This window comes from Dermacentor variabilis, chromosome 3 (genome assembly GCF_050947875.1).
Source record: "Dermacentor variabilis isolate Ectoservices chromosome 3, ASM5094787v1, whole genome shotgun sequence".
Lineage (NCBI taxonomy): Eukaryota > Metazoa > Arthropoda > Arachnida > Ixodida > Ixodidae > Dermacentor > Dermacentor variabilis.
In genome coordinates, this window is record NC_134570.1 from 89,053,236 (window position 1) to 89,080,977 (window position 27,742).

General features: G+C 42.8%; 1 protein-coding gene across 3 annotated transcripts; it reads left to right on the top strand.

The window, feature by feature from the left end:
• Positions 1 to 35: 35 nt before the first annotated feature.
• Positions 36 to 27,589, top strand: LOC142576017 (uncharacterized). 3 transcript variants are annotated; one of them, XM_075685896.1, is made up of 6 exons: positions 36 to 889; positions 4,331 to 4,487; positions 6,873 to 6,972; positions 11,623 to 11,731; positions 14,167 to 14,223; positions 27,532 to 27,589. In XM_075685896.1, exons 1-6 carry the CDS (start codon positions 36 to 38, stop codon positions 27,572 to 27,574), a joined length of 1,320 nt encoding a protein of 439 aa, XP_075542011.1. In that variant the 3' UTR covers positions 27,575 to 27,589. The 3 variants fall into 3 exon arrangements, with proteins under 3 accessions (XP_075542011.1, XP_075542009.1, XP_075542010.1); XM_075685894.1 differs by lacking the exon at positions 27,532 to 27,589 and adding an exon at positions 19,940 to 20,234; XM_075685895.1 differs by lacking the exon at positions 27,532 to 27,589 and adding an exon at positions 17,929 to 18,856.
• Positions 27,590 to 27,742: the final 153 nt, after the last annotated feature.

The following is a 27,742-nucleotide window of genomic DNA, read 5'->3' on the forward strand; positions in this document are numbered from 1 at the left end:
AGTCAAGTCTATGGCCACTTCCTGCATGGTTAGTTATGAAAATGGCCTTTAGGGTTACGAATCACAAACCCAACAGTGTTGTCCATTACCCATTGGTGCTACTTTCTGGCATGTGCGGCAGTGACCACTCGTCGAACTCGGTGTCGGTGGCTAACCTGTCCAGCGCATGCCCCAACCACTTCACGTTGTGGCCGACAGCCAACGGAACATTCAAAGTGATTGTTCAGCTCGTATGCGGAAGAAATGACCTTGTCCTGAAATATGACACTGCCTGTCAGACATTTACACTGTTTTTTAAGCCAGTGCTCCTCCAGCAATGCAAATACATCCGCCTAATCTACATAACGTGCCAGGATGCGCCACAGCAGGGTTACTTTCAAGGGCCTGAAGAGGAAGACTGCTCCATCAAGAGTGCCTGCAATCGCATCAGCTTGGGAATGCAAATTCTACAGACAGCAATGGCTGAAACTCTTGCAGCTGCCGGTATAGGTCACAAATCGTTTTGTCTGGAGGGTGGAGATGGAGAGCCTGTGGTTCATGTATTCAAAAGCAGGCTTCGCTACAGTGAGGCTTGTGTGTTGACGAAAGAGGACATTTGGAGCCACATAGCAACAGAACTGATGAATTCAGAACTCAGAGATGGGGACCGCTGCAAGTTTGTGGCATTTTTGTCCTGGACCCGCTATCGAAGCGACACAGTCGAAGCGAGGACACACAGTGAGGTGATGAGTCGAGTGTCGGGCCACGTTATGATTGGTGCCGGAGGACTGGCTTTGTGTGGAACGGGTTGTCTCTACACTTGGGCGCAGAATGTCGAAGAGCTTTCTTGGAGGTTGTATGACATGAGAAAGGTGGATAGCCTGCATTTTATGGATGACAGTAACTACAGGTAAGTGTACTCTTGTTTTTCTGCATTGCAGTCAGTGTGACAGTGGGTTATGATAACCTGTCTCTGCTGTGGAAAAACCACTGGCAGCAGGCAAGGGCCATGCATGCATTACATGATACACAAAAGAAAAAAAAAAGCAATTGCGTCGCTCACCTGATCACCTGCATCCTGTGAGTACTATGCAAACCATGGCACAGTAATACATTGCGCTGTGTTTAGGATTTTTCTTGTTTTGTGTGTTTGCCAGCTGGCACGGCATCTCTGCAAAAAGTGGTGTCACAAAATATTGAAAGCATGTGTATATGAATGTTTTCAGTTCGTGTTCATCAGAGGGACTCACCTTGGAGAGTCGTAATGGAACTGAGAGTGAAATGCTTTCATGTGATGCTGACATTGTAGTGATAAGATACCTGCAAAGGGGTAGGATATTTCTGCACACCATGACTGGCATGTCTAAATGTAATAGCAATCCCCAGCATCACTGCATTGTTGCCATTGTTCTGCCTCTTGGGACAACAAAGAAACCAATAAGTTTTCGCAAGTGGCATGCAGTGGTTCAAAAACATCTTTTGATGAACGCCCCAACAAGAGGTTTACATCAGTGCTGAGGTGCGAGGCAGAAAAGCACATTTGGTTCTCTCTAGTTTCTGGCATTTTTTTCATTAACCAACATTTCCTTATTTAAAGTGCCTTATAGGGCCTCTTCATGGTGCATTGAGTAAGGAGGGCTCAGAAGAATCACACAAATACTAAAAGTAGAAAGTTAACATTACAGTAACTTACAAACAAGTAAGAATTGAACTTTTACAAGCATATTCAAAGCAACACTAGTGAAGGGTACAACATAGAGAATATATTTAAACATCTTATTGATAAGCTATCAGTAAGTTCAAAAATAATGCAGCAACACATTTCAGTAAACAATGAAAAGGTGTAAAAACTACAAAATACGAAATTCAAAAATTGAGAAAGCAAAGTACTGTAAGACAGTTCATTGCACTAAGGAAAAAATAAAAAATGACAGCATGGTTTTTAGCTGCATAGCCTTGCAGGAAAACCACTTTTTTTTGGTAGCTAAGGCAGACCACAGGAGTGACTGTTAGTGATGGGTGCACAATGGCAAGGAAGGGAGGTGACGATGCAGTTTGATCACGTACAGCCCAGTTCACTATTGCGATTAGCTGTTGCACAATACCTCATCAGCTGGAAAGCAGCAACATCGGTATATGTGCTCCTCGGGACAGCATGCAGCATGCATTGTTGCTGCAATATGAGGCTGCACAGTATGACAAGCGAGCACATCACTTGTCACGCTGCACTAAAAGATTGTGTTTCACCATCAGCCTATTTTGTGACCATTGCAGGGTGAAGACCCTTACCAGTGACCTCCAATCACTCCCCCCCCCCCCCCCCTTGACTTGAGCCATCTATCTGACACCACCTTATCTCTACAAATTTCCTAATATCATCGCACCAAACAGTTCTTTGCCTTCCTCAACTGCACTTCCCTTCTCTTGGCATCCATTCTGTACCTTTAATAGACCACTGGCTATCTGTTCTGCGCATCACATGTCCTGTGTCCTTCCCAACTCCGTCTCCTCTTCCTAACGATCGGCTACTGCCATTTGCTGTCTAATGCACACCACCATCTTCCTGTCTCTTAAAGGGGCCCTGAACCATCCCTTGGGGGTAGCATACGCTGTTGTGAACACCTCAGCCAAGTTTTGCCATCGTACGTGGTGCACTGAACTCGCAAGCGGATCGCGAAGTCACCATTCTCTCAAGCACTCTCTTTTCAACAGAAGGCCCTCTTCTCACTCTCTCCTAGACGCACTATTTCGTTATCGGACGCACTATTTTGTCATTCCCCTAGACAGCTGCTATTGGCTGATAGCTGACATCAAGCTGCGGTCAGCGACATGGCGTAGATACCGTGGCCGCCGCAGGGTGCCGCCATGAGTCCGCTGGTTAAGCGCACTGTGGCTTGCTGAGGACAGCTGCATTTGGCTTATGTTTAGCGTGTTGTAGGCACCAAAGGCAGAAGCCGTGGCGTCTACATTAACATCCCAAATGAAATTTCAACTGCGCGCCATGGTGACATTTAGAAGGCGGAGCATTGTGGGCATGCCCCATGGTGTCGCAGCCTTTGCAGTGCAAGGCATTGAAGAAGGAACGGGAGCACAGCGGAGGGTGTATTTGATTGCCATTAACTCCGCTTCTGCTGAATGCATTGAAGTACATTTTACTGCAAAGTATTTCTGAAATAGCCTATTTTCACTTCATATGCCTTTCCCCACTTCAATAAAAAGTGGTTCAGGGCCCCTTTAATGTTAAGCCTATAATTTTTCGTTCCATTGCTCATTGCACGGTCCTCAACTTATATTTTCAGGCTTCTTTGTTAGCTCCCAAATGCACATGCTACGCAGTCCAGTGAAATTTCAAAAACTGGGCAAGTAAAGGCAAGCAAGTTTCTGCCCCATATGTTAGTACCAGTAGAAAGCAATGACTGTACGTATTTCTTTTTCAAGGATAGTAATAAGCTGCTGGTCATGACTTATATTGGTACTGTATTTAAGGGGACAGTAAAGACAGAGGAAATTCAAGCTGTATTAACAAATTACCCCTTTACAAGACCAATAGAGCCAGGTTGGGTTTGGTAAGCCAGAAAGTATGCAAAAATGAAACACGGGTTTTACTCGTCTTTCAAGTTGTTGCACCAGCTTGTCCGGTGTACTGATGGTGTCTGCTCAGGTCCAATTGATATTTTATCAATGAAGATGGGCAGCGCTGTATTCTGAAGGAACCAGAGACAAGTTTAGAGAACCTTACTGTGCCTCAACGTCCTAACTTGCAAAAATACTTGAATGTTAATGACATCATACTCGCATACTGACGCTGATGTCCTGGCTCAAAATAAAAAATGTGGATGTTTGACCTTCATTTTCTTCTATAGAAATTAACATCTCGTCATGAAATTAATGAAAATAGAGTTTTTAAAGAGAACTTTATCGGACTAAACTAACTTGGTGTTTCTCTTCAGTGTCCCATGTGGCACTGCACTGCATCCTTAGTTTGCCTTGCAATCATAGTACACAGTCAAGCTTCAATATAAGGAATGAGAGTATAACAAATTATTGGATCTAACAAAGTCAATCTAACATGGTTCTCACTGATATAGGCGTATGATGAATTATATGATTAATGAATATCGGGTATAATGTAGCTGTTTTCGTGTCAGATGCGACCTTGTTATGACAAAGTTCGCCCATGGTATTTTATTTTCTGTGCCGGAAGGGCCCTGCTCATGTTATCTTCATGCAACTGCAGTAATACTTGATGAAAATTTTCTATTTTTTTCCGTAGTGGTTAAAAAGAAACTTCCATAAATTTGGCACAACTTTTGGTAACTTTCGTTCACTGTGGCTTGTTTTGTCCTCTCAGAGGCACGCTTTCGGCATGCTACTCGAGCAGCTTAGGTGGGGTGTTACACGAGCTGGGTCACACCTTCGGTCTTGGCCATACACGTGATGGCATCATGGGCCATGGGTTCCATGACATCTGCCACATCTACACAGTCTCCATTGATAAAGCAGAAACAGTAAGTCATGTTTATGTTGTTTCATTGATTAAAGCAAAAGCCTTAAATGCTTTGTCAGACAGTGACCTTGAAAACGCGGTGTGCGGTACGAAAAGTAATGTGAGCTCACCTCATGCAGAGACATGCTCATACCACTGCTCGCACATTCATCGTCGTCTTCTTCCACAGCTGTTTCGTTGCCGCTCATCATGGCAAAAAAAAAAAACGCAAAGTTAATTAAGATAGGGCTAATTCACGCACTCGAACTCGCAACCTTCGGTGGTTAGAGCATCCCACGCATAATGCGAAGACATGGGATCGTTGCCCAACTGCGGCAAGTTGTTTCTTCATCCACTTTCATTGACATTAATTTATCATTTCTTTAATTCAACCAGTAAGTACAAGTAATTTCCCCTATGTTTTCCTTGGTGTCTTTGTTTGTTGGGGCTTCTCATGATATGATTAATAAAAATTGGGCCCCTCAGTTAACCCACTTTCTTGTTATTACATAACGAGGGTCTCGAGTCGGGCAACATTCATGCCTTCAGGTAGGATTTGCGGGTTTATTGACCAGTTGTCTTTACCCAGAAAGATCACGTACTCGTGACGCCTGTGGCAGAAGTGATGTTCCACATCCACCGCCAAGGTTTGTGATTGGTGGTGCTGGTTAACACTCCCAAGGTTTGTTCTAGTAGTAACACATAAATACCCAAGAAAGTGGATGGGGAAACGTCGCCGCAGAATCTCAATTGCTTAGAACATCGCACGCGTAATGTGAGGACATGGGATCATTCTCCACCTGCGACAAGTTGTTTCTTCATCCACTTTCATTGACATTAATTTATCATTTGTTTCATTCAATCAGTAAGTACAAGTAATTTCCCCTATGTTTTCCTTGGTGTCTTTGTTTGTTGGCTTCTCATGATAAGATTAATAAAAATTGGGCCCCTCGGTTAACCCACTTTCTTGTTATTACATGACGAGGGTCTCGAGTCAGGCAACATTCATGCCTTCAGGTAGGATTTGCGGGTTTATTGACCAGTTGTCTTCACCCAGAAAGATCACGTACTCGTGACGCCTGTGGCAGAAGTGATATTCCACATCCACCGCCAAGGTTTGTGATTGGTGGTGCTGGTTAACACTCCCAAGGTTTGTTCTAGCAGTAACACATAAATACCCAAGAAAGTGGATGGGGAAACGGCGCCGCAGAATCTCAATTGCTTAGAACATCGCACGTGTAATGTGAGGACACGGGATCATTCTCCACCTGCGACAAGTTGTTTTTTCATCCACTTTCATTGACATTAATTTATCATTTGTTTCATTCAGTTAGTAAGTACAAGTAATTTCCCCTATGTTTTCCTTGGTGTCTTTGTTTGTTGGCTTCTCATGATATGATTAATAAAAATTGGGCACCTCGGTTAACCAACTTCTCACTATACCCCTTGAGATGGCAACACAAAACTTCTATTATTGACACAAATTTTGTTGGTGCTAACACGTAAAATTAATCGATCTACTAAAGATATCATTGTATTTACAATGCCAAAAATGGTCTCACTTTGCTGCCCCAAAGGTGGTAATACAAAGCTTTAACATTGACATGGATTTTGTCAGTGATAACAGATAACATTAACCAACAAGTCTACTACATTTGTAATGCCAAACTTTGCAGTGCCAAAAGTGACACTCCACTATTCCAGATTTGGCAACCTTGTCACTGGCATGTGACAAGTTTGGTCAATGGTTATAGATATATCACTCAGTCTGTTAATAATACCGTTGTATAACCTACTGACAAACACCAGTCAAGTTAGCAACGTTAGCTTCAATTGCACTGATTTCTGCTATGTGTACTATTGATGATGGCGTCAGTCATTTTGTTTCAGCCTTTGCAATTTATTCTCTTGTGTGGAAAGTTGGGCTTGTTGGTGATTTGTGACTGTAGGTACAGTGCGAGGAAGACAAGATGGACAGGAGTACACGCAGGACTGTGCATCTGCACCTGTCCGTCGTGTTTTCCTTGCACTATACCTACAGTCTTGTGTGGGTATCTTTATTTAAAAAAATAAAACACCAACATTTTTCAAAACATAATGTCGGGCTGCTGTTTTAAGATGGCCCTTACTTATTGTTATGTTCCTCCTCCTCCTCCTCCTCCTCCAGGCGTTTATGAATGGGGTAAAACGTTCAAGATGGAAATAATGGTTGAATACAGATATCAGCTTAGATGAGGAATAGGAAAGTTTCTCTTTGCATAAAATTATAAGTGGCTGTTGGTCACTGATAGCCACTTCAATTTTTCATAACTGGTTGTGTATTCCTTGTTATTGTACTTTGGCATTATCCACTCACATTTTTGGGAACGAAATCATCAGAAGTGAAAGTAAGGCTGGACTAATGCAGGTTGCGAACAATATTTCGGCTCCGCCTGTGCAATCATCAGCAAGTGGACACGTTCAGGAGAACCCACCTGAGCCGAGGAAAATCCGCCTAACAACTCTTGGTGAGAGTGCTACACCTGGCACACTGACTATATGTGTGGTGACAACTTTACAATTCAGTCCAAGTTCTGCCCCCCCCCCCCCCCCCCCAAATAGAAACTGCATCTGCCTTTTGTGCATTCATGTTCCAGAATGTATAACCAAGAGATGCCAATATTGAGAAGCTTGTCCTCAGTGTGATATCATCTTATGTTGTACAGCGGTCTATTTTCCACTTTTAGAGATACTGGGGGGCCAACGGCCCTATGCCTTGTACTGACCAGAGTTGGTGCACACCTGCTCATCAAGTGCGGTTCAGTTCAAGCTTGAGGAAGCAATGAACGACAACCAAGTGTACACTTAAACAACATATACATGCTTGCAACTTATACTTCAAGCAGGCATTCTAGTTAACGTCACCGAGGAATTCCTAAAAGACAGTATGTTAGGTGAAGAGGGGTTTCCGACTTGCCGACTGGGGCACGGATGGCTGCGGCATCTGCAGTGGCAGGATCATGGCTAGCTAACGACATGCGCCAAAATCACGAGCAGCAGCAAAGACTTCCATGCTTGCCGCTTGCTGGGTACCGAAGAGAGTTGGGCAATGTCCCTGAGATCTCATTGTAACTCACCCGGTGGTGCTCATAGCGCTTGCACTTCCTGTGCACAGCCTGCCAAGGAACGTCTCCCCCTCTCCCCAAACTGCTGGCGCACATCCACCTGCCCGATGCAAAGCTTCCTGTGCAGGCTACCACCTTTTGGACACAAGGATTCTCGTACACTGCATTCTTATGTTGTCATCAACTGTAGTAAATATTGAGTATCGACAAGCATTTTTGCAAATATTTATGATGCTAAAATCAACTTCATATTTAGAAGATAATACTTTGGATTCTATACAAGTAGTGTAGCCATAGAGATATGTCACTGCATGCATATTGTAGAGAAATGGCTTTCAGTCATTTTCAATTCTCAGGTTCCACCCTTCTGAATTAAGCTAAAGTGCTATCATTTTCGTAATCAAAAAGTTGTCCAATCACTTGTTACGTCAACTGTGTATAGAACCATAGATGCAGGTAAAAGAAGATGGCACCCGAACAAAACAAAATGGTTTTATGAGTTCAGTAAAAGAGTGTACTACACCTAAGTGTATTAATGATCTCACAGCTGTACTTGATAATAACAGACTTTGAACAACTATGACTATGTATTAGTGTCAATATTTTAGCAGGGAGGGAAACAAGCTAGATCAGCAGCAGCGCACTGCTTGTAACATCCGGCAATACTGAATTCGAACCAGATTGAGGTAGGATGTTCCGCTCGGTGACACTTGCTGCTAGGAAAAGGTATAGCATTAAGAAGCTATGAGTGCTGCAAAATGCATTAATAGGCCTGTGCAGTATGTTTGAGCAAAGCACCACAAGATGTCGCCAACAGCACTGCGGCTCTAGAGTTACTGTATAATCTATATTATGGGAGCAAAACGAGAACAAGGTGAAAGCAGGAGCCAACGTTTCGACAAGTGGACTTGTCTTCTTCAAGGCCACTTGTCGAAACGTTGGCTTCTGCTTTCACCTTGTTCTCGTTTTGCTCATTGTCCTGAATTTCTATCTCCCGCATTCCCTGTGTTTTCCCTGTATAAGCTATATGGTAGCATATACGGTAACTCTATATGCTGCTCATGAATTTGGTAAGCTATTTCACCAAAACAGTAATGTAAAAACCAATATGTACTGGATAAAACTCTACAATGAGTCTCTATGCACCCTTAAAGTCAGTTTTGTGGCAACGCTTCTTGCGCTGCCAACATAGTGTGTAGCAAGCACACCGGGTGTTTCTACGAAAATTTAAGTAATATTAAAAAAATATTAATTTCAAACTAAAAGTACAGTTGCTTTGGAGACATGCCATCTGCAGTTGTGACCATGGGGGCGATGGGTAATGTGTGTTAATTAGTCACTAATTAACAAATCCTAATAATTATCTTTCTAACTTCTAATTTCAGCAGGATTATCATAACTGGGAAATTGAGGCAAATTTGTACAAGCCACATCAAATTTTCTATCTGAAAAAAAAATGCAATTATGCACAGAATTGTGTTTGCTGGCAGCGCAGATTCAGGGCCCCTTTAAAGGGGCCTTAAACCACTTTTTATTGAAGTCAAGGAATGCATTTGAAGTTAAATTAGACTATTTCAGAAATACTTTGCCGCAAAAGATACTTCAAAACGTTCAGCAGAAGCGGAGTTATTGGCAATAAAACATCGCATTAGCAGTGCTTCTATTCCTTCTTCAATGACTTGCATTGCCAAGGCTACAGTGGAGTGGGGCATGGCCACAATGCTCCGCCTGCTGAAAGTCACCGTGGCGTGCAGTTCAAACCTGATTTTAGATGTTCACATAGACGCCACTATTTCCAATTTTGATGCCTACGACACACCAAACACTGTTGTCCTCAGTGAGCCGCAGTATCCTCAGCAGGCAGACTCATTGGGTCACCCCGCAATGGCCGCGGTATCTGCGCTACATAATATACCACGGCTACATGTAACTGCAGCATTTGCTTTGTGCACGAGAGTGCACGCTCGTGCTCATATGCTTTATTCTGGTTATGCTACGTGGCACGAATCGGCTTTGTCCTGCACTAGCTTGACCAACAGATAGTAGCCACATCCAACTTGCGCATTTTGAAGTGTATCAATAGCTTAATCATTACGAAGCGAAGCCTGCCAGGGCACCTAACCAGGAATAGCCAGCAGTGAGTGCACGCTGGCATGCATGTGCTTGGTCTGACCTTAAATTTCGCGTGGTTGGAGGAGAGTTGTGTTCAAAGCTAATCGAAATTAGTGAGACCTGACGGCTACGACACCAATAAGCAGGGTGGCCAAAGTGTCATTCCTACACGAGCAGCCACGGCTAAGCATGAGCAGATGATAGTCGGCTTCTTTCGGAAGTGTATCATTATTATCAAAATTCGAAAGCTGATTCCCACTTACTGCAGCCTGTTTATTAAACTGCGTGGAAAAATATACGCAGCAACAGTAGGAAAAAACGCACTGATCCAAACACCGTTCTTGATTGATGTCAGCTATTGGCCAATAGCAGCCACATATCAGAATCTGCTATATTATGAAATAGAGCGCACAGAAAAGAGTGAGGAGTAGGCTTCTGCTGAAAAGAGATCATCTGAGAGAACGGTGGCTTCCACTCTGCTTCCGAGCTCCATACACTGCGCACGACTGCAAAACTTGGCTGAGATGTTCACAGCAGCATGTGCTATTTGCAGACGATATTTTTTCACCAAGCCTGAGGGGTGGTTTAGGAACCTTTCAAATAATTCTTAAAGGGGCCCTGAAACACTTTTCTAACTGATCATAGAATCGCCTCACTATTAAAGAGTGTTGTCTCACGAATTTCATGCCACAAGAATTTTTCCTATCTTTCAGCTATAAGTGAAGTTGTCGCACCGATACTCAGCTTCCTCTCTCCTTTCATCTCTGCTAGCACACAGGAAGCTACATAGTGGAGAAGCCAAGAGGGCAAAGCCCTGGCATAAAATTGAGTATCATGGCGGCAAAAGGTCTCATCGCAGCACTCTGTGGCAGCTACGGTAGACTATGGCTACGGTGCCAGCGGCATTGAGCATGAGCGAGAACTCTCTACCAATCACAGCACGGCACGGAGCACGTTCTGAGTTTCTACAAATCACAGAGTGATGCTTGGTTCCTTGAACACTCTCAGAAGGCACTCGTAACCGTGCCTCTGGCCGTGCTGGGGAAAGAAAAGAAACGAACCAAGACGCTCGCCTTCGTGTATAGCATTCGCCGCCAGCATTTCTTGGTAAACATCACGTTTAGATAAGGTGCAGCTGCCAGGAAGCCTGAGAAGCAGTCAGTGATCTTTGAATGCTATTGCGTTGTACTCTTAAAGGCAAGGATAAGCATCTCCCAAGTTTTTCCTGTCTGTTTGAGGTCACAGACATATATATTTTTCATTTAGCTAACTCAAAATTAGCAATTATGTATTACTGAGATTGCTGTCATGATAATGAAATCAGCCGATAGCATTGGTGCCAAGCGGAAGTTAGAGCAAGCGATTTTTCATTGTGTTGCACAGTACATTGTAAATTCCCTGCTGCATACAGTGCAGTTATATTTGACTCACATGTTCACAGCATGGTCTACGACAGATCAGCAATATTTTTTTTACTATTTTCAAAAAGTGTTTTGGGGCCCCTTTAATGTCCTCGTAGAAACACCCAGTACATTTAAAGCACACATGTCTGTCATTTTAATGTGCTTTTCATAGAGCTGTCTTTATTTGATAATGAGAATTCACTTAGCGGAAAAAAAGCTTTTTTCGTTAGCGTTTCAATAATCAAGCCATGTTTATCGCAGTAAATTGGTGTCAAGAGTTAAAGCTTTGATGATGAGTGTGAATATAGCACATGTTTGTGCAGGTCTGTGACTTGCAATGGTAGCCTTTATTTTGTCCAAGTCGGTGTGGCTGAAAGCACTCTGAAAAATATTTGTCAAACTTGCTTTGTGCTATGCATGCTGAAACATTTTCTGACTAAGTGGTGGCATTAAATTGCAGAAAAGAAGCTCGATGAACAAATGTGTGAGCATCGCTCTTGCTGTCTTCATTCTTTTTGTTGTTCTTTCTTGTATTCAGAGCCAAAACAAAAGCCTCGTGGTATAGCAGCACACCCTCCGAGTCCAAGGACAGCCCCTTCCGGAGCCAAATGGTCACATTCTTGTGCCGTCATCCTGAGCCATCACCCGTAAGAAACTCTTCATCCGTTCCGTGTATGTTCCGCAATGACTGCACCAGTTAGCTGAGGCTTCACTCCAAGGAGCAATGAAACAGTAATCTTGTGTGCCGTTTTGTCTGCTTCTTTAAAAAGTTGTTGACTCCATAATTGTAGTACAAAGTCCGAGTTCCTCGAGAGCACCACAAATGATTACAGCGCCTTTTATGTGAGCCATTCAGTGTGCGAAGGAAGCGCAGCATGGCTTAATTTGGTCGTGAAAAAGGGGACTATATTCATGTCACTAAAGGCGAAAGTGGCAGCCACGTGGTATCACAAACAACTCAATAGCATGCCAGTCAGTCATGCAATGACCTTATCGCAGAAAGCTACAGACTGGCCCCTCTTGCCCTGTCGAGCGCTGAGTGGACTCGGCTTTCGGCAGCACGGTCATAGTGTGTGTGTTCGCATCAGTAGTGTCTGGTACCATGAGACCACCACATCAGCTTTCAATGACATGAATAGTCTTCTTTGTCACGTCCAAAGCCACGCTGCACTTGGCGCACATTTTGAACTGGTCACATTAAAAGGTAAAGTGTAATTCATTATTTGTTGTGGTCTCAAGGAATTGAGCCTCCATAGTGCAACTACTACATAGACAGCTATCCAATAAAGAAATAAAAACAAGACAGAAATGTTCTGTTGGTACTTCTTTGACATATGTCTGTTATGAGTGGTTGATTGATTTACTTTTTTCACATTTTTGTGCCAGCTATGCTTTTCAGGATGAACAGTAAACATACCTAAGCATTTGCGGCTACTGCTCAGCAGGCACTGTTTAGCAGTGTCGGTGAATATCAGTTCTAGTAGCCCTTTATAAATTAGTCCAACTTCACCACTGTGAAAGACTTGCAGCAAGCTCGCAAATGGCCTCACCAAGAACCAACTACCACATTCACTCCCTGGAGATTCACACTTGGCTGCCGTTAGAGCAACTCTGCATTGACAATGTAAGGCATCTTGAAGCAGCCTTTATGCAGTGCAAGTAGGCTTGACTTGATGGCCAGCCACACCAAGTGCTACACAGAAAGGGCCATGGCCACCTTCCAAGTGTTCAGGCCCCATAGCAGCCCAGCATGAGGCCGTGATTGCAAAGTTATTGCAGATGCAATAATGTTGAAACACCAGGAATGTACTCTGCTAATAATGCTTATCACTGAATTCTTAAACCCTACATGCTTTTGCATATGTATTCTAGATGTGCACATCTGTCAATAGTCAGCTAATAAGAGCTGGAGCCAACAGTTACAGAAGAGCAACAACAAAGAAGCATTGCCGCACGTCTCCTGGTCAGAGTGTTAGCTCCAGCCTGTGGCTTACCTTTTTTTACCAACTGTTTGACTCTGTTTCATACTTAGCAGGCTGTGCTTATACAAGTAGTGCTGTCACAGAAGTCTCATTCTGCGCATTTTACACTGCAGTTGTTCGTGATCTGTAACACTTTCTGCATAATAACCTCTTCATATTATTTCAACTACAACTTGGGGATGCCAGGTACATCAAATCATGCATTACTTGTGCACTTTTGTGTGTGATTTACTGTGTTTTGGTTGCAAGCTTAAGCGGTGCGTGGTGGCCACTGGTTGCAGAAGTATGCAGCTCTGCTCATTTTGTGGTAAATAGACTCGGATGTGCGAAGCCTTCCCTCTAATAATTATGCCATCTTTTTTTCGACTTAAAAGTACCAAGACTTTATCAGATGACATGGGACATATGCTTGACACATACTAGTCGCAAATGCGGGCACTGGAAGAAGTCTAGCCTTGGTTGCGTTGCCTTATATGTGTGAAATGAGATATAGACGTGCACACTACATTGTATGACGTATATGCTGACATTCTCAGCGGTCTTTGCCGTTGAGGTATGGGGCAGTTTGTGCACATGTAAGCTCTCTGCTTGCAACTTTGTTTCACCCTGATGATGTAAACATAATGTTTCACGCAACCTTTCTGGTTTTATGACTACCCATTCAAAAGTGCATTCCATACACACAGTAAGTTTTGAATGAGAGTGAGTACCTCGAGAGAAGCATATAGCAGCACCTTCAGGTTCAAAAATCACAAGGTCTTTCTCTGTATTAAAAAAAATACAAGCTTTTGAATGTTTAATAAGAAGTGGGACCTTCAGTATTACAAATGAAGAGACAAGCAATGAGATCAAACGAGACTATAAATTAATTTCTTCTTATTTTTCGTACTTGGGGCCTGTTGTGTTTTTCTCAAGAAGCCTGCACATTTCGTCCTGAGGTGCCAAATAAGCTGAAAACGTTTTTTTTTTTTTTCTATAAAGAACCATTTGTAAAAGTAATTTAAGTGTTTCGCTTAAGCAAAAAAGAAGTTTCAGTCACAAGAGGTCAAAAGGAATTCATGTGTACGAGACAAACCTACATTGATGATTCATATTTCCAGGTGGCTGAATGTCAGCAAGACATCAAACATTGCTGGCTCAATTCAACTCCACAATGAGTGAGTGAATTCCTTTATTGGCTCTTTAAATTCTTTACTTATTGCATCGTGTGTTCTTCCATGTTGAGGAGTTCTGCTTGTGCATCCCATGGCTTCAGAAATCTGCATTCACAAGGATTCTCAGAAAATTGTTGTCCGAAAAGATAATGGCAAGTTATGTGAGGCAAAGTTTATAATAAAGAAGATAATGAAGCAGTTACAGTGGTATCTTGGGTTATGAATGCTTCTGCTCATAAGCAATCGGTTTACGAACAGCAGCATTTTTCGAAATCGTACCTCAATTCACATAGTCTGCCTCAGGTGACGAAAAGGACCTCAAGAGTATGGTCTCTGGAAGTTCAGCTAGTCTGCTGTCTGCCACTTCTGGCTGTATGCTTCTTGCTCAGCAATGCATTCTCAGTTTGGTATTTAGAAGTGGTGTCAAAATGGCGTAGTTGGTCAGCTTGGGCACGCCACGTGGGATAAGGCTCACAGAGGTCCCTCATCAATGAACAAATGATGCGTTCTTTTTTATGCTTTGTAAAAACAACTTCACTGTTCATAATTTAACCTCAAAATTGAATTGTTCTCATTGAAAATATAAATTTTGTATTTATGCAATAATTTAAGAGGAAATGTTCAGTTCCTAGTAAACAACATTTGAAAGAGTGTTGCGAGAGGTACCGTGCACAATCGCTTGACTGCTGCCACAACACTTCGTTGGGAAGTCCTCTGGCCATCTTCTCTGCTCTGACTTGTGGTCATAGCCTTTTAGCACCAAGGAGAAACACTTAAATTAGTTTAAACCGAAAACATATTCCTTAAAACTCAATGTTTGTTGATTTCAATTTTCAATATAGGTTATTTATTTGAAGAGGAAATGAAGGTCGAAGTGTTGTTGTTGTTGTTGTTGTTGTTGTTGTTCATTTTGCACCGAAACCCTGGCACCGGTGTATCAGTATGACGTCGCAGTTTTCCAAGTATTTTTTCGTATTTGGGCCACATTGGCTCAGTTGGCTTGAAACTTGCTTTGTCCCATGCTTGAATCCTTTAGAACTAGGCCCTTGCAGATGCCGTCTAAATCTGTGCCGCCAAGGCGAGCTGCTGCAGTGAGTTCAAGGCAGCTGCACCACCAGTCTTCTCGTTCTTGCATGTTTTCTGGCTTACCAAGCCTGTTGTGGCAAGAGTGGCTTTTTTGGTACTGTAAAAGGGTAATTTGCTAGTATAGGCCAAATTAGTTTGCCCTTTAGTGTCCCTTTAAGGGTGCTTTTGCAGGTTTGATAGGCTCTTGACTGTACTGTAAGCAAAAGTTAATTTCGTACTTCTGAAGTAAAAAAAAAAAATTTTAATCCCAAGCTTCTGAGCAGATTAACTGTATGTGCATTATTTCCCATGGGAGGCTCTGCTTTGGTTCATGACCAGCGTCATGAAGCAAATTAAGTTCGTCAATTGAGGTACCACCGTGTATTGTTGTTAATTGTACACATGATTTATAGAGTCCATAAAAGTTATAGGTTCCATAAACTGCACTCAGTACCTTGGGTATAGAGGTTAAAGGACAGAATGAGCTGAGTAAGCTCATGACCTCACTCTGTCGTACTTTCTTTTTTGTATGTTTCTCTTTATGCTCTATGCTTACAAGAATGTTGTACCCGCATGGTATTTTCTTATGTAGCCTAGGTAGCAACGTTTTAGGACTGTTATGGGGCCCAGTGCACTGTGCCATCAAGCCATTATTTATAGCAGGAACATTATGTGAAGAATAAGAGTTACATGAATTAAAAAGATGAAACAGCTGCAATACCATGCTCCCCTGTTATGCTATGCTGTACTACATTCTGATCTTGCCATTTTCATAATGGTATTACTGCTGTTGAAGATGCCAGCCAGGGTTTATAGGTAGTTCTTAAATGTCACAATGGTGTATCTGGTCGTAAGCACTTGGGTATGTTCAATAACTTCCTCCATGAAATAGTTTTTTTTTCTGTTTTTTTTTGCATTACTAAATGCCAACTGTTTATGTAGAGGATTGTCAGTCAGATTTGCAAGGAACTTTGTAATGTTGCAATTGCTTTTTGTATTGCATGATAACTTTGCAGCAAGTTTGGAATGGTGACTCATTGAGTTCAACCAAGAGAAAGCACAAAAGGAAGTTTGCCTCTCAACATATGAACAACAGCATGCAATATGCTCAAGAACTACCAGAGTAACTTGTGATACAGTTTGATTCAATCTGCTGAAAGCAGTGGCGCAGTGTGTTTATTATACATTCTTCAGTGTGGAACAGCTAGTATTTGACTTTTTTGGTGTAGGTCTCGGCGCAGGCAAATATTTCATGTTGCGCAAGGGACAAGCACTTTGGCAAAATGTCCAACACACTTCTGTATGCCAGATATGTTCTAAACTTTAACTGAAATAGTAAGTGTACTTACATCACAGGAGGAAAAAGGCAATGAGAAAAAAATGGAAAGAAAATGTGTCCCTCGGGTAGCATTAATTTTCAACTGCCGATCATTTATTGACAAAACAGCGTTCTGTTTTTTATCAATAGAATGTGACTACAATGTTACTGCAATTGTTCTTGGCTCTGTTGAAGTCTAGCCGTGCTGTAGTAGTGCGCATATTTCATGCACCATTCTAGTTAGTCGTAGAACAGAGCGAATATGAAATTTCAAAAAAGCTACAGGACATTGCTTTTGAGAGTGAATAAAATGCAATTACAGTAGTTGAGGGGCACCCACTCAATGTGTTTGTTGTTCATTTGCATTGTGTTGACACCGTATTGCGATGTGTACAGGCTGCTTATTCATTGACATTACCACCATTGTCCGATAAGTCTTTACATGGGGCTTGTTTGCAAGAATTTATATATTTGGTTTATTATAGTAGTTTCCACGTCAAAGAGAACACTAATAAGAACAAAGATGAACAATTGTGCAACCGTGAACTGTTCAAATTATCATTTGCGAGTGCTCATCAATTATACAGGTCAAGAGGGCATCGTAATTGAAAAAAAAGAATGTGCATTAAAGCGATAAAAAGCAACACTTTCTGTCTCACAATGGCAAGATTAGCTTAACTTGTTTTTGCAGATGAATTTATATGCTGTCTTTCAAGGAATTTGGTGGCACATTGCGCACAGCACAGCTGCAGTCTTAGATTTAGGAAGAACCAAGAGTCTCATTTGCTGCTGTTCGAAGAAAGCTAGAGAAATCTCGGAAGCTTACTCTATGCAGAAAAGTGGCTCAATGGCCCACGTGAGCACACGTTTGATGGTGTTTGGAGAAGCAGTTTTTCAATTAATTGACAACTAGATATATCGTTGAGGCCATCCTTGTTATTGCAAAACCAAAAATATCGATTTTACTCCCTTTTATTGCTCTTATTTGCACTTTCTTTTGATTTCAATGCACATTTTCGAATAAGAGTTGGCAGTTTCTCAGTGTTTTTTTTTTAATGCAGAAACCAGCTCGTTAAGTCAAATGCTTCCTCTTACAAGTGCTTCAGGGTTATTATTAACCACCTGAGAAATCTGGCTTCTTGCAAAAAGAAGTCTACCGTTTCAATCTTGTACATAGTGTCCCTCTGCTTGCATTACCAGACTCTCCTTTGTGAAGTTGTATTACTGATAACTTTGTTCATACCAGCTGCGTTGAGAAAAAAAATATTTGTCAACAGTTTTCAAGAATACGCCTTTTGATATAACGTTTACGCATTTCATAAAAGGTGTTTCAGTGCCCTTTTAAAAACCCTTTGGGGTCATGAGCATTCATCCACATTGTGGTCATTCCACTCGGGAACTACTTCATGCATTTTGGATACCACAAACAAAAGAGCACGTTATGAACAGATGCACAGTAAGTGATTTACTTCAGAAATTTTTTTTTTTTATTCTGGAGGCTCTTGTACCATGTACAGCATCCAGCCTGTGTAACGTTGTTATTAGTCACCACAGGAACCTCTTGTGGAACTGTCCCGGATTGCACCCAGGTTTGTAATATCGATGAATGATTGATCGATTAAATGTATCCCACAACACGATTATACTTCATCGATGTCCACATATAATTTAATCGGCTTAATAGATTAGGCCTGTTCGATTAATCGTTTTTGAGAGTTTGACAGGAGTGGCACGAAAATTTGGAAATCGTACTGGAATGGCAGTGCACAAGCAGTGACTGTGCGGCTGTGGTAGAATGAGTGTCGACTGTTTTTCCGAGCCCCGAGTTATGCTGAGCCGAGAGCTTCTCGCATACGCTGCACGAAGCCGGAGGCCTCAAATGCCCTCTCAATACAAGTCATACTATAGCAACCCAGTCGTTGATCTTTGTGCCACTCCCAGTCCTCTAAAGACGTGGTACAGCATGTACGCCGGTTTGGAGTATGCATTTGACGTAGCGATGAGTTCGTGTCGATTCCAGCGAATCTAAAGTGTCCGAGGATCTATTCTCGCATGCTGGTTGTGTGGATATTCAAGGAAGGTGTCTGTTTCACCCAAGCATCCCAGCCAATTGACATTCCTTTGCTCTGTAGAAAAAGGCGTGTGGTGTAAAATCCTGAATCAGTCATTTCCTTCTTCCCTTTGCATATTTCAGTTGGACTTCATCTTTCACTTTTGTCATTTTTCTTATTTCTTGTTCAGCTGTGCTTGTTTTACTGTCATCTATCTTATTTAATTCTCCACTAAATGCCATTTTATTATAACATATATTGTTTATCTTTTTAGAAGCCACTAGTGCCAGTTATATTTAGTCTTTAACAAGTTAAAGATTAACCTTTATCAAATGTTTATGCACTTGTGTTTCAAGCTTATTTCTGCCTTTCAAACATTAATATAGGATCCTGTAGATAATGTAGACAACCGTGTTTCAACCTTTTAACAGTGCCTGGCAAAAATTTAGATTAATCCGTTAATTGATGAACAATGGTGCACTGAAAGCAATTAATCAATTAAAGGCTAAAATGACGAATTATTAATCGTTACTAAAATAAAAAAAAATAATCGACCATCGCTAGGCTGAACTCGTCAAGGAACCACTACCTGTCAAAAGTGGGGCTACACTCAACTACCATCTGTCGATCTATGGTCTGCACCATAAATTCTTGTTAGATTTCATTGGATGCAATCAGCTACACATGTAAATATAACTTTCATTCACCAAAGGTTTTATGCTACAGGGCAAACTTTCAAATAAAATTTAAAAAAAAAAACGTTTTCTTCAAGGTCCTCACCATGGCTTTCTTCTCCGGTGCTTTCGTCCAAAGATGTTAGCTAGTCATTTCAAAGCAGAATACTATATTTTTTTTATTCTCAAAACATGGTCAAGTTTTTAACATGAAACATATGCGAAGAAAATGTTGCCATTCCCTCTTTGCTTCACACCACGAAACACAAGCACTAATTACTTCAAGCATGCCATAAGAAAGGTGCTGTTTTTGTAGTTATACACTGTGAAGTGCAATTGTCAGCAGTTGAAAAGTTACCGAAAGGCACCACAACGAACACAGGGAATCGGCACATGCAAGCTAGCACGTGTCCATTGGTAATCGACATTTGGGTCTGACATATGACTGCAAAGGGTTAGTGATACTAGTAGGCTTAAGCAAACCATTTTGGCATTAAAGCTGGCGGCCATAATTGCTCTCTAAAATTGATTTTGTGTGATGTAGGCTTTCATGGTGTACCGCAAAGGCTTGTCTGTCCTTTCTCATCACCTTGCTTCTACTTCTTATTCAGGCAGCGCTTGACGTCACCACATGGCATTCGTCTCGTAGAATTTCGTCGTGCTGAAGATGCAATGGTCCTTGACTATTGGGAGTTCCCTGAAGGTGTCGAGGAAGTTTCCATCGAGGCCAGCAAGTTGCACTTTCTTCAGTCACCAGGATCTGTGCCTCCTTTGGAGCAAGAGCATGAGTTTGGTGATGCCAATGCCCTCTCTGTATTTGCTATTGACACAGCTGGAAACACATTAGGAAGAAATTTGCATGTACTGCTAAATTAAAAGAAATGAACACTATTGACTGCTCACTCTGGTTTCTGTTCTTCTTGTGCAGGTATCTTGGCATACTCAAAGCACTTGTCAGGTGCTGCTATATTTACTTGAATCCAATAAGTACTCCCTTCTCTTTGACGGTCATGATCGAATTGGGAAAAAGTGGTCATGTTGGAAGCAAATATAAAACAATACTAGAAAGCATAAGAAATGAATTGGAAGAAATGTTTTGTTACAGAAATATACGTAATTAGCAGACAAATTAAATTTGAAGCATTACAAAAATTAATGGTTGGCTAAGTGAATCACTGGATGGCATCGTGTTCATTTACAGTACAGTAAAATTCAGATAAATCGAATTGACGGATAATTTTAATGGTTCTGTTGGTCCCAGCAAAGTCCTATTTATTTGAATAGAGAAATACTCCCGCAAATTCAAACTCCAAGAACCATGCAGTGGTTATTTCACACATAGTTTCTCACACCCATGGACCGCTTCTTGGACAAACCCGAGCCAAAGGCGAATGTTTGATGTGTCACTAGCCATGTCATAATGTCACGTGCCGTAAAAATGACGAACGATGTGCAGGAAGCCAAGACCGGACCGGATAAAGCAGAACAGCTCGTGCCTTCCTTTCCCATCCGAGCAGGAAAAAAGCCCTATCGGGTGCTTCATCACATTATCGTGCATGCTCTTCTGCCTCCCTCCCTCTCTCCTACTGCACATTGATCACATCATCTCCAACATTGGGCACGTGGGAGGAGGGCACGCATCAAGCCACCATTTCGGCAAGCCAAAACAGAGAGAAAGAAACACTTTCCGCTAGCACACCGGCATCCTGTAATGTTTCTTGGTACAGAACTGTTGTTTGACACCAGAGCAGTCCTAAGTTTCTTAAACGATGTTGTCTTACATGTTGTTAGCCCTAGGAATTTGTAGCACATCATCTCTCAAGAGGATGCCGCTGCGATATTTTTGTACAGCGCATGCCTTCAGGCCCTTCCGTTTTAAGGGCTCTCTTAGGCAGTAGTGCGTCTTGCAAACGTTTGCTTTCAAGAATTTTAAAATATGATCATTCTATCACAATGTATCTTTTGTGTTCTTATTCGTACTCATTAATCACTGCCATAATTTTATTACATATAGCTTTTATGCACTTTACAGAGATCGCTTTTAGGCCCCTTTACAGCTACGTCACACTAACTTACGGAATTCATCTACCCACCGCAAACCCATCATCACTGACCTGGTGCTCATTGGTCATAATTGGCCCTTGCGCCATAAAACCACAAATTCATTCATTCATTCAAGCCACCATGCTTCTCGGCTCACCATCGCATGTTTTCCCTCACACCCACAGCAAACAGCGCGCAAGTCACAATCTTGTCACGTTGTACAGAACCTAGGCTTCCGGCACATGTTGTTGCGCATTGATGTTGGAGTGATAAGACTTTTAACGCGAGCCCAGTGACGGTTGTAGTTTTGTGCATTGTATCTCACAAGGGCTCTCCTTGGATCGAACTCAGTTTTATTCAAATAAATTTCCAGTCCCCTTGGAGTTCGAATTCAAGAGGTTCTGCTGTAGTAACTCACAGGTCTCTTGACGTGGGAGTTTTTCATTTTACCATTTCCATGGCTGGTTATGTTGCTATAAGCACTCCACATCAGATTATCCTTCCGTTCCATTGAGTCTGTTCGATTTGTCATCCCGGGCTGTCTAGGACAGCCCAAGACATTACGTACACTGATGCTTATGGGCTGAAAGCACACTGGGCAACCCTTGACATTCCAGGACACACACACAAAAAAAAAAACAGACCCACTGAGGCTTTCTTGCAGTGTTGCACTATCTAAGGGACTGAAGCTTGACATTGTTGTCCAGTGGACTAGATTTGAGGACAAAGAGAGTCCTTAAAACTACGAAAAGTTTTCCAGTAGCGGGAAGGGAGTGAGCAATGCTCATATTCGAAGTTATATGGTATACAATGCATTTATCTTAGTTTGATGAGCGCAAAAAAGGAGAGATTGGCAGGGACTTTTGGTAGCAGTGACTGCTTAGCCACACAAATGTGGATGCCACCGTATCACCTTTTGCCGTATGATCACCGTATGATCACCTTTTGCAAAACTTTGAGTGAAAGTTATGTGCAGAGTGAAAATTAATTTGCTGGTGAACATGGTGAAGGAATTCCTTTATCGCACTTGCTCGGAAAAGCAAGCACAATAAGACATCTGGCTCCATTGCTACAAGGACAATTAAAATTTATAGCAGGATCAAACATTGTGTTTAATACGGAAATATTGCATCATTTGGAGCTATCATGTCTTGCTCGCTGTGTTCGTTGTCGCCTCTTCCATTTTGCGACGTTCACATACCTCGCAGCTGTCTTTTATGGAGTCGTCCGAGGAGAAACCCCCCTGAATTGCATATAATTATTTTATATGTTTCATGAAGTCACATGCTGCTGTGGCAACGCATGTGTAATTCTGTGTGTTCATGCTTGGGATCATGACTCGTGCATTGGGCACCTTTCTCACATAAAACCCTTTCATGACATTTGCTGCTGGCAAGCTGCCGGAGGCATGTCGATAAAGGGGTTTTATTAGCAGCCGACAGTAGGCAAAGCTGTGAAGGTTAGAGAGACTTCTCCCACTGCTTGAATATGCAATCAAAAAACAGCACATCACATATAAAAGAAATGTTTAGGCAAGCATCATGTAATTTGATGTAGCGTTACGTCTCATACTTTTATGCTGTAAAATATGACACTAGAGCTGCGTCGTCGCTCTGAATCTATTAACCACCAAACAAGCAGAGTAACATGTTTCTGTGGCTGGCACTATGACCATAAGCACAAAGGTGCCTAAATAATATGTGATTTGACGCAACCTTACGTTCACACAATGTAGTTGTAACATGTGAAGAAATAAATGCCATAATAGCCGTTGCAGATCCAGAACTGTACTGCAAAATTTGTGGAGCAAGATTTCTATAACCGCACTTCTGTGACCATGTAGCTTCTGCAGTGTCGTCTGCTAAGTACATAATTGAATATAGCGCTCCTCCTCCATACAGCTGCTTAGAATTTTGCTATGACGTTTTAAAAGAACCTGCCTCCACAATTGCCCCAATGCCCCATTGCGTATACCCTGCTGTTGCAGTTAAAATAAACAGATGTCTGTTGATGCAGCAGTGTGGCTTCAATGAATCCACTTGACACACTTTTCCACCACCACCACCACGAGGGAACCACCTCTCACGAAAAAGCCGCAGATAAGCAGATTGTAAACCCCATCTCATGAAGTCTTCATCCGGGCTTTCAACTCTCCCCCTTGTCCAACAAAGTTGCCTGACACCCCCGAACTTACAACCACGCCTGCCTCCTCCACAGAGTCCCTTTCCCTTATACAATGATAGCAAGAAATAAATTCACACAATTTCACACATACATTAACTTGGCTGTGCTGCTCAGGAGGGACAAGGTAGCATGGTATCTGTTAGTTCACTATGTTTACTTATGGAGAAGTATGCGAACACCGAATAATAGATTTCTAATCAAATAATGCATTGAATAATAAACTATAGATTTCGAATCAAATAATGAATTGAATAATAAACTAATACATGGTTTCATGCTTGGAAATTGTGTTTAAAGATACCAGCTGTTGCATATGCTCGAGAGAGTGCTCACATTGCGTGAAGAGAAAGCTTCTAGCTGTCAGTAACTTTGGTACCTGGAAATCGAGGTATACAGTAGGTCAACTATTATTAAAGGGAGCACCAAAATAGCATGTCAATGCTGATTACAAGCTGTTTCAAATCTAGAAGGTATTTTTTTTAATGAATAAAATGTCTATTGAATAGAATCAAGGAATTTTTTTCTCTGAAGCAGAAGAAATAGTGCCACACACATACAGAGATACCTGTACATCAATGAAGTTTTCAGTGTAACTGTAGACCATAAGGCACTCATGGCAAATGTGTGTGCAGTGTGTAAATGTTTGCGTAAACGTGTGTGCAGTGCACACGTCAACACTGACAGTAGAGGGTAGGCGCCTTTCAAGTTTTGGGTTCGGCATCATTTGCCACGTGTCGAAGGTTCTGAAATCCAAAGAGCCCCGTTCCATTCGCACGGGCTACCCACAATCCTTGCAAATTTATGCTTCTTAGTTGGACGACGAGCACATTTGTCACAACATTTCTGCGCTCGTCGTGTGAATCGGAAGTTACACCTGAGATGGCTTGCTCTAAATTTGAGACGAGACTGACATGCATCTACGAAAGGCGCCCGGAACGAGAGGCTGCCATACTGTATCTCGCAAAGATGGCAGCTGTGAAAAATGGTAGTGTCATCCCGTACACACACTATCGTTGGCGAATCGGTTTTACGGCTTTACGAGGGTCATGCAGCCACTGCGAATAGGTCTGCGTCTATTCAGCACAAAATGGTAACTTTTGTAGCCAACACCCGACGAAGCAGAGCCGATTAAGCTGAACAGCCTCCAGTGCACCCGTGACAAAAATTCGCTGCAGACAAATACAGCTGCAAACCGCCATAGATAAGTTGCTGTTATGTTCATACGGGTGGCTCATTGGCGGTTGGTCCAGAAATTATGCGTATGGGTTTGACTGCCTTTGAAACACTGTTCAAGTCTGCAGGCAACCAGTGCGCATGCGTATAGGCAGGCAGGTCTGAACTGTTGTATGCGTCGCGTATCAAATACGATCTGCATGCCTAACAGTGGCACATGCTTCACACATGCTTTGGCGCTTACACACTGCTTTTTGCACCATTCCATGTGTTCGTGTCACGTTTGGGAATTGTTGCGGTCGGTTCTGCTGACTTCAACAAAGCTTAAAGGACCTCTGAAACACTTTTCTAGCTAATACTAGAATGGCCTCACCATTAAATTACGTCGTCCCACAAATCTCGCGCCGCAAAATTTTTTCGAATCCTTCAGCTATAAGCGGAGTTATCGCACCGGTGTACCCTGCGTTCTCTTTTGCGCGCTGGAATCTACTCAACGGAGAAGGCAAGAGAGCAAAGCTCCGGCCAAAAGTTGAGTGTTGCGGCGGCGAAAGGGCTTGGCCGTATCTTCAAAGCGATCTGCGATGTTTGCAGAGAATGCGTATTGCCGGTAGCTTCGTATGCGCTGTGCTTTCGACGTTTCGTGCTCGTTGAAGCGAGAGATGCACGAAGGTCAATTCGTTCGCTGCTGCAGCCGCGATTCTTCACTGCAGCGTTTTGGCAGCGAGTCTCCGCGGTCATCGAGCGAGATGTGTTCATGTTAATTACTTGTGCGCGCGTGACACCGTGCTTGTTAATTTAGCTAGCAAGCGAATGTTTACAAGTTTATACGGCCGATAAATCTACTATAGCTGTATTGGCCTCGAGCTCCACCACTAGAAAAGCTGCCGCCACCGTCGGCGTGACGTGCTAGGAGGGATCACGTGGACATAGCGGCCGCGTCGGCTGCTTCGGGAGCGCCGAAGCGAGCTGAAAACGAGTTTGAATTCCCTCGTACGCTGCGGTCCTCATTTAGTGGCGAAGTTTTCCCGCTTCGAGTGTCTCCTTTACAACGCTTCAAAGCACTACAATAGGTAGTGGCTGCCTTTGAAGGCGCGCAACATGGTAGGCTACTGCTCGGTGCCGCAGGGCCGGACGCACGTAACGGAGGCCGGTGTCAGCCTTATTCACACGTAGTCGCAGGACAAGAAGCGGCGTGAAGCTTGGCTCGCGAAACATAAAACCGGCAAAAAGTCATCGGCTACAACTCGGGTATGCAGCAACCACAGACGCGAGGAAGATTTCTGCTACGGCGCCCGGTCTGCGATGTTCTGAAGACGCGCACTGAGACGCTCGTCCGAGTCTGCTGCCCGACTAATGTCATGACGGTTTGGTCTATCAACTTGTCGATGCTGCAGATACTGGCAAGTTGAGTGGAGTGGAAAGGCAGCGGTAAGAAGCACATTTAAAGAAAGCATGGCACATGGTCATGTTTGTGTTATGAATTAATGCACTGGATTACAAAAAAAGGAGCAGCGGGATATTGAACGCTGAGAACACCGATAAACATACAGTGGGACGCAACTCGAGAAATAATATTGAAAGGTCAAAGAATTCAGAAGAAAAAAAAAAAAGATTGAATCGTCGCGACGGCACATCATAGTCCCTGTAGGCGTCGAAGTCTCTACAATGAAATTATTTTTGAACCGCTCTAATAGCGCCCACGCAACAATGGTTGCTTGTATACTGTCAAATGCCCATATTCTGCGGTCTAAAGTTCATGGCACGGTGCGAAAACGCGCACGCAGCGAAAGCGAAACAGTGCGCGGACAAGCATGCAGACGCGCAGTCGGCCGCTGCGAATCTGCGCGATCGCTGCATTGAGGCTTCTTTACAAACACTATACAAGAGTTATACAAACACTATAAGAACAGATTTCATACAGTTTGCTCTCATCGTTTACCTACCTTTCACGCAAGAAGCCGGTTCGGGAGACTCCATCGCGGCGACCGCGCACAGTGGCGTTCACTGTACGTATTCGGTAAAGAGATAGCGTCTGTAAACGATTGTGTGCTTTCAGTTTGCCGAAGATTATTATTTAGACAGTAAACAACTTCTCTCGTTTCGAAAGTACTTACAGAAATGTCCGGGAGAGCTCGCGCGTGGTGTTTTCAGTGAGCGCTGACAGCAAAACCTATGAGTAGCGCGCCGCGTGATCCCTCATACTACACCAGCGAGGCGCTTCCGATAGATGGCGACTCCGTAACTCCTCGCCGCCAATACTAATTTGCTATAGCAGTCGGTGCTTCGCGTTTCGGGCGAAACTGCCCCTTTTTTTAAACTCAATATTAGCAATTATGCGTTATTGATAATGATTTCGCGATCACGAAACAAGCTTTACGGCGATGGTTTGCCACTAGTTCTTCGTTGGTCGGCCAAATGTTTTTGGTGACGACATTGTGTATGCGAGAGCAAGCGACTGTTCACCGCTTTTGACACAAGATTGTAAATTCCCTGCTGCATGCAGCGCAATAATCTTTGGCTCACATGTTCACAGGGACCTCGTTAAGAGATCGGCAACGTTTCTTTGCTATGTACGGAAAGTGTTTCAGGGCACCTTTAATTGTACCGACAGAGGCTGTGGGAAGGCAGCGTGCGTCAAAACGCCGACCTCGGCCGAGCCTTTAACCGAATATTCGAAATCCCGAACAGTAGATATTCGATTCGGGAATTGAACTTGGCATGTTTAATATTCAATTCGAAAACCGGAGTATTCACGCACCCTTAGAAAGCTGTAGTAGGCTTTCATTTTTTTTTTGTTTTTTAGGTCAGCGCCGTCAACTCCGCAGACTGAAGCAACGGAGGAATAATATAATAGACAACCATGGATGGATGGATGGAAGGTAGGAGCGTCCCCTTTGAAACGGGGCGATGGCAGTTGCCACCATGCTCAGATTTTTATTTTGCCTTTTATTTTTATCTGTGTTGTGTGTTATTGAATTTCTCGATTTTCTTTAAATACGTCTTCCTACCCTTTT